The sequence below is a fragment of the Phaethon lepturus genome, unplaced genomic scaffold (assembly GCF_000687285.1).
Source record: "Phaethon lepturus isolate BGI_N335 unplaced genomic scaffold, ASM68728v1 scaffold52338, whole genome shotgun sequence".
In the NCBI taxonomy this organism is placed as follows: domain Eukaryota; kingdom Metazoa; phylum Chordata; class Aves; order Phaethontiformes; family Phaethontidae; genus Phaethon; species Phaethon lepturus.
The window spans coordinates 1-7,625 of record NW_010556489.1 but is presented as its reverse complement, the minus strand read 5'-3'; the positions used below and the strand labels follow the sequence as shown (position 1 = coordinate 7,625).

General features: G+C 37.6%; 1 protein-coding gene across 1 annotated transcript; it reads right to left on the bottom strand.

Moving 5' to 3' along the window:
* Window positions 1–3,112: 3,112 nt before the first annotated feature.
* On the bottom strand, window positions 3,113–7,605 carry LOC104614219 (glioma pathogenesis-related protein 1-like; the record flags this gene model as incomplete). Its single annotated transcript, XM_010292483.1, has 3 exons — window positions 3,113–3,216; window positions 5,637–5,882; window positions 7,492–7,605. Coding segments are annotated over 3 exons (464 nt in total), but the record flags the coding sequence as incomplete, so codon positions are not given.
* Window positions 7,606–7,625: the final 20 nt, after the last annotated feature.

The window sequence follows — 7,625 nt, the reverse complement described above, 5'->3', positions numbered from 1 at the left end:
CCTAGTGTTTCTGTGATTCTGTGATTCAAAGCCATGGCACGTATCTTGTTCTGAGGACGTCATCATCTACCCAACAGGAAAATAGGGATGCCCTCTCCCTGCTAATACCCAGGAGCTCAATGAATCCTCTTTTGATGTGAAAAAGTGAATAGACAGTATTTGGATTGACAGCACTTAAAACTCACAAAATACAGGTACTACCTGTGAGACTGATAGGAATACGAAAGAAGGTATCCTGCTGTTAAAAGGCATCTTATTGTTTTTAACACTGTTGGGATAACCTCAACCACGACAAATCCTACTCTGAAACTGTAAATACAGCTGTTCTAATTCTACCAGATCTGAATGTGTTCCCATCAACTCACAACAGAAAGCAGTTATAAAGTCCTGTGCTCTAAAATAAGTGGTAACTTAGAGTTCCAAAACCAGGACAGGTTTCCTTTTCTGCTAAAGTAGACTTAAGATAAAGGTTCCTAAAGAGCAGTAACACAGAAGCACAAATCAGAGCAACATTATAAACTGAACTGAATAAATCTTTTCAATGACATCTACAGTCCATCTATCTGCGATAGTATTTGGTATTTCTAAACACCTTGTAATATAGTCATCCTGTTAATTTTGATACACAATTTCCAAAGGTGTGAGAGAAAATCGAGCATGAAGATGAAAACTTTCAGCTGGGATATCTGATTTGCATGCATTAAACTAGCTTCCCTAGAAGTTGATGTCTGATTCATCACTGTCTGCTCCTGTGAAAGACAGATAAACGAACAAACTTAAAACATGAAAAGAAAATAATTAGAAAAGGGTTTAGGATAGGAAGCAGAGCTGCCACATTCTAATGTTTAAGAAGGCATTTCTAAGTGTCTCAACGCAGACTTCCTTCATGGTATAGAGTGGAAACTACGTGATTTCAAAATGACTTGAGCATCATAAATATTTGAATATTGATTAATTTTGGAACAAGCTGAAATTCTCAAACAGAGGTCTTCTGGTATGTCTCCATGGGGCTGGTGAGTGCAAACTCTAACTGCTACCTAAAAAACAACGCTAGCATTCAACCCGAGACACCAGCGATTCACTGGATCCACTGAATCCAGTTCAGATTGATAGCTTGGCTTCACCCAGCAGTGCCATGAAGACTCCAGAAACTATCAGATGTCAGGAGTTTTCTAACATGATGTAAATGTCACAGCACCCTGTATTCACATAATGCATACAACACTTTGTAATTTGGTAGTTGCAACTGATACAGTATCTCTTAAAGTGACAAACCACCACAGTACCTATCTAGTCTTCCCTTCAGGATTCACCAGGTTGTTTATACTTGTTGTCTTTAACCACTATTACCAGAAATGAGAGTGAGATGTGAGAAAGCATTCAGTTTTTCTAGTTTGGACTTTTTGCCTATGATGCATAAAATGAATAGCTAAAATAGAAAATAGGTAAATGAAAACAAGTAGATGAAAGAAAATGACTAGTTGGGAAAGCTCTCTAGGATGGTTAAGAATGTCCAGTAAGCTATGTGACATCCTACAAGACCCTTTCAAGGGAATTTCTAAGATTCTGCTACCCTTCAAACAGAATACTAAGGAACATCTTGAGACTCCGCTTAGAGCTAAAGGTTTCTTGGACATAATATATGAAGATTCACCTGCCAAGAAGGTGGTAGGTAGAAGAGATGAGAACAGCACAGCAAACAGAGCCTGCTAGCAAGGATGTGGCAGCTAAATTTGAGTTCGAGAATGGTAATAGGACAGGGTTCATTCCTAAGTACTGTGGAATAAAAAAAAATAGGTAAATTCCAAAAACCTACCTAATTTACCTTAAATTCCCTTCCTAAGGGAAGGGAAAAGGCTGTTAGGACATGATCTGTCTGCTCTAATGCCACTTGTTTCTGTGGTGACATAGAAAATCAGCGTTCTTGGTATCAAGCAGTGGACAGAAGAACAAAGACCTCATCTTAGACAGCTATTCAGCTTAGCTCTCAGTTCTCCAGGATGTGCAGAACAGCACAGCAAACCAACAAGTTATGTTGTTACAAATTAGAAAAGTCTCAAGGGACAAGGCTTTACAGGCCACTGTTGATGTCAATTAGTCATTATTCTGCACTGGCAACTGGAAACATTTTAGTTCAGATTTTATAAAAGAAAACAACAAAGTTCCATACCCCAGCAAGTTTCAAAATAACAATTCAAGTACAAGTCCAGTTTTGTGGTACAGGAAGAGAGATGGGCAGGGCTCAATGGGGTTTTTAGTTCAGGCTAATTGAACTCCCCAATACTGGCCCAAGTTTGCTGGAAGAAAAAGAAGAAACAGTTGTCATGCAAACTCACAAGTTATGTATGTTTTTAAAATGACAAACAGACCGAATGTGCATGTCCTTGATGACAGACTGTGCATTATTATGAGACAAAATATATTATTTTAAATCCATCTGTCTCTCTGATTTCAAATTCCTCCTGCTTTAGGAACAGCACTGGCTGGGGCCTATGTTTTTTCAGAGTATCAATTCAAATGTAAAGTCACATGTTGCAGTTAGCTTTTTCTTGCATTGATCATTTACAGTTTTCTAATGCTTAAATAACATTTGGTATAATCACAGCTATTAAATAGACAAGAAATGATAATGTAATTTTATTTTACTCAGTTACACAGAAGGAAAAGCAACTGATCTAACAACTCTGCTATTATTTCTAACATATCTCAGGAAAAAAAAAAATAGTGTAAAAAGCTGAAGTGCAATTAAAAAAATGTATAAAACTGCAAGACGTAATTCCAGCTCTGGCAGCAGCTGCCTGCAGCAAGTTTCTCATTTCTTCTGTTTCATATGAAAAAGAAATCAATGAAGTGGACCATGAGCTACGTTTGGGTTTAGTTTGCTTAAGACTGGCCCAAAATGAGATTTATCAGTAAAGTTAACTGATTAAAAAACTAAGCACATGTTCAAATGCTCATGGCTCTCTTGATAACTGAACTGGGCAATCACTGTTTTCTCCGATTGCATTTACAGGACTACCAATAAATAAATAACCCAATCTCCTTTCAGCTAAATGTCATTACAATTACTTGCCTTTTTTTTTTTCTTTTAACATTTAAATCAGCAACTTACCTTGGTGAATAGTTGCAAACAAAATTTGCTGCATTTCGTATTCCTGCAACTTCCTTACACAGAGTAACAGCACAGCCTACTTTATATGAATAGTCCCAAACAACCTAAAAAAACCCCAGGTTTTAAAATAAATTAAAAACTATACTCCAAGTAACTTAGACTAATACCTAGAAAGTTTCCATTATTTTCAGAGATCCTACATATTATTTTCATTTTGCAACATCTGATCTTTTCATGCATTTTAAAAATAACTGGTAAGCAAGCCTTTTAAGACGAACTTACAAATATTCGCCCCTCAAGATGAAGTGACCTATGCTACAAGTTACCAGAATCTTCTACAGAACAATTTCATTAAGACTCATTGACTTTATAATCGAGGGGTAGATTCCGTGGAACAAAAGGGATATTAGTGGCAACTATCCAACAGTTCCTTTAATGAATTTCAACATTCATAACTCAGGTCTGCAAGAAGGGCTTCTCCTGTGTGCTAGAAGTGGTCTGGCTGATTATTACTGCAAACTTAAGTTTGAAAGCCTGAGCATGGCACATTTTCAGACTAATGAGTGTTATCTGCCACACTTAAGAGAATATGGTTTACTATCACTTACAGTTTGGGCATCTGCTTTTTCTTGGGAGATTCTTCCTATACCTTCTGCACATGACTAACTGAACTGCACTGAATTCAGGTAAAAATGTTGCACTACATACCTAGAACATCTCAATGGTCATACATTCCACTTCTGGAAAACTTAAAAGACATGGTGGATTACTCTCTGTATCTCCCCAGTATGAAGAGTACAGGCCTTGGACTGATAACTGATTTCAACATCCCCAAAAGTTCCATCTCGTCAATTATAACTGCAAGAAGCAGTTATGTCAACATGTTACCTGAATCCTGGATTAAGTACTAAGCATTTCAGGGGCCTTTATGTAAACAACTTCATATATTTTTTTGAGATTTCTCTGTCGTGGTTCTCTTAGTAGGTCTACCCAGCCTATCCATTTATGATTTTTAAGTTTTACCCATTTTCAATTTTGTGTCTGAGCTTTCAAGACCATCATGGCTCCTGGATCATGCATGGTCTTTATCAATTTTGATCACATTATGTACTTTTACATGTTCATTGGTGTTTAACTCAGGTATTCTGCTTGTTTTTCTCTGGACATTAGTCTTCTTTGTAATTCTGCCTGAAATACTGTCTGAAATGCATGAACATTTTGATATAACTTAACTATGTGTAACAAGAAAGGAGATAGCAATATTACTCAGGGGAAAGAAAGCTCACTCCAAGAAAAATGTGCAAACACCTCCAGAATTCTATGTAGACAAGGTTGAACAACAAATTTTAAAATGCTAGAACTACCTTGCTATGTAACTTTTTATAATTTATTGTAACAGAGAAACAAATGAAAAATATTTTCCCAAAATATTTTCCACTTCTCATCTTCTAAAGATTTACTGCCCAATAAACAGTAAAACTTAAATCCACTAGCCTTGCTTTAGAGTTTGTTACAGGCAAAACCAGGGGCAGGAAACAAGAATTAACACTTGAGGGGAAATAAGTGAAAAAGGACAGAAAAAGAGGTGCAAAAAGACCCAAACAGAAAATATTCTGAAAATTATTCTGGTAACTTCAAGTATTTTCATTTCACAATCCAAGTCTACTCAAAAAGAACCTCGCAGCTACCTTTGTGTCTGGTAACAGTTTCACTCTAAGTATACTGCACAGTATCTGCATCTGTAATTTTCACAGAAAGCAGTCTAAGCATCTTTGAATACTGAGATCAGGAAGTAAAGAGTCACTTTTACTAGATAAGATCTACTTGACATAAAATTATCATCTGTTTTGGATCAGTGAAATATTATGTGCTTGCTCATAGGTGAAACTAATTCTACTGCAAAGCTTATTTTTTTAAACATGGGAATGAATAAAACCATTTAAAATATTAAGTGTTCAAAGAAAAGCTTTACTTTCTCAGCAGAATTAAGTTTGTCAGAATTACCACTGAGAAATCAGAAATATATCATAAAAAATGCCTCTGTTGTTGTTGATGCTCTTTTTCCCCCCCTTTTTTACAAGATTTGTAAAGAATACAATTTACTTGGGCTGGACCTTCTCCTTCTGTTAACATTTCTACTAAGGAGCACCCACAGATGTTCTGCAATTACTGTGATTATTTCAAACAGCATCTCCAAACTTACAGAATTCAGAACTGTGTGGCTTTGCAACTAGAAAACTTGAAATGATTGTTTCAGAATTTTTATAAAGTTCATGTAGTACTGATACAACGAAACAAGCAGCAAGGCTTTCAGTGAGGCCAATATTGTGGACGAGAAGAATGGATTATTATATGAGACAAAGAGGTGAATCAGTGCAGGGGTAACCAGCAGCAACAGCTGGTTACAAAAGATAGTAAACTGTCAGTCACTGCAAACCATATATACAACTCTGCATTATTTACAGTCCCTACTGATTCATCTGGTAGGCACTATACAGGGTATTTTACCGAAGAGAACTCTTACCTGAATGTAATGACCGCAAACCTTAGTACATTTCTGTCCTGCGAAAATATAGAATCTGACCTCATCATACCACGTTTTAATGGCATCAGCAACATAGAATGCTTGATGACTTCCAACCCAAATATTCTCTCCAACAGATGTGAAATTAGGATGGCACTGATGTTTCTTACTTAAGTATTGGTTATGTTCAAAAACGCATTTATTTGCCCATGCCCTTGCAGTCCTTGCCAAAGCTGCATCCCAAGTCTGCAAAACATGAAAGGCAAAATAGTTGTGCAACCTTAAGTTACAACCAGATCTTAAACGATTACGTAAGACCAGTCAGGCAATAAAGTACAGGTATCATATGATGGAGTTTCATACAGAAATACTTTCCCTATTTAGGCAAGTACCCGTGTTTTATTTTCATTGACTTTTCCTGTTGCAGCACAGAAATATGAACTAATTTCATTAGACAAGTTTTTCCCCCCTTCACCGTTGAAAATTAACTTTGTAAGAGCACTTGCTAGCAACTGAAAAATGAAATGCACTTTTATCTTCAGACAAGAAATTACTGTCACATTAATTAATCATGAAACTTCTTGTTGTTGTCATTGAACAGGTCACAAAGGACTTCTATTTGGTACATAAAAATTAATTCAAAGTAAAAATGCACAGCTACTGTAGATTCAGATGTTTAACTATTTTAAGTATTTTTAAGCCCCTGGAAACAAATAATTACTCCTCCTATGGTAAAGCTTTAAATACACATTGGAGCATTTCACAAACACAGGTTCATGAGGTAAACATGCCAATGTTTGACCAGTAACTCACTCTACCTCTTACTTTTTTGCAGTCTGACACCATTAACAAAACTTCTGATTCCTGAACATGAACCATTTTTAGTATTTATCTTCCAGTCATGACTGTTTTTCAGCAAGTTTCTTCTACCGTTGAAGTACCTAGTTTCATGTCTTATGTAAAAGATCCTGTGTTTTATTGCCTAGGTTTATTGGTGTTTGTGCATTTCAGTTCACTCCTAGTCTCTCTATGGGGATCTTACAATAAATCCACTGGGTACCGATACCGTTTTCTCCCTAAGGCCTTTAGTTTTTTCTAACCATACTTCTACATGCATACCTTCATCCATAATTTTTACTGGTTTTCCTATTCCTGTGTACTAAAGCTGGGTGTGGTGTCTTTCACAAGCTTCTTCACTTCCAAGGTTATACCCCCTTATCTGCCATTCTGGCTTCAAAATCACCCACTCAAGCAAATGGCATTCTTTGCCATCAGTATCCGAGTATGTCTGTGTTCCCAAGCCCTTGTCAGTCTTCCTTTAGCTGCTCATTGCTTACAACATTTTCCTCTTGAGGTACAAAGTGAACTAAACAACAAACACCCACTTCTTCTGCACCTTCTTCAGTTTTGTTTAACCCCTTCCAGCAAAAATTTTCAAGTGCAATTTGTTCTGGTTATGACAAGAAAAGACTCTTCCTTGCCACCAGAAATCCCTTCCAGGTCTGGTATTGCAGTTTGTATACTTGCTTTTGATGGAGACTTTACCTCTTCTGGATCAGTCCTGCTGCTGGACCATTGCTTCTTCCTAAGGAGAAATTCCTTAGGGTGAAATGTGAACATCTTCAGCTGGCCTGAGTCACTGCATTGCCTGGTGCTTCTAGACTCACCTGTCTACAACTGACTCAACTCACCACAATATTTCCTATCAAGTAAACATGATGATATTTGAACACATACCAGCAAATGCCATCCTGGTCACCTCACCCAGGGATCACCAAGAGAGGTCTGGCCCACTGTCCCACCCCACCCCAGCAAGGCTCTCGAGCCACCCCTGCACCCACAGGCCTGGCCCTACCATGTACCGCATGTTGCTGGCGGCTGGCTGGACGTTAGTGCGGAGGTTGTTGTGGACACGCACACAGTCCTCGATGAAGGTCTTATTCGTGATGCTCGGTAAGGCAGGCAACTGCCAGGCTACAGCCCTCAACG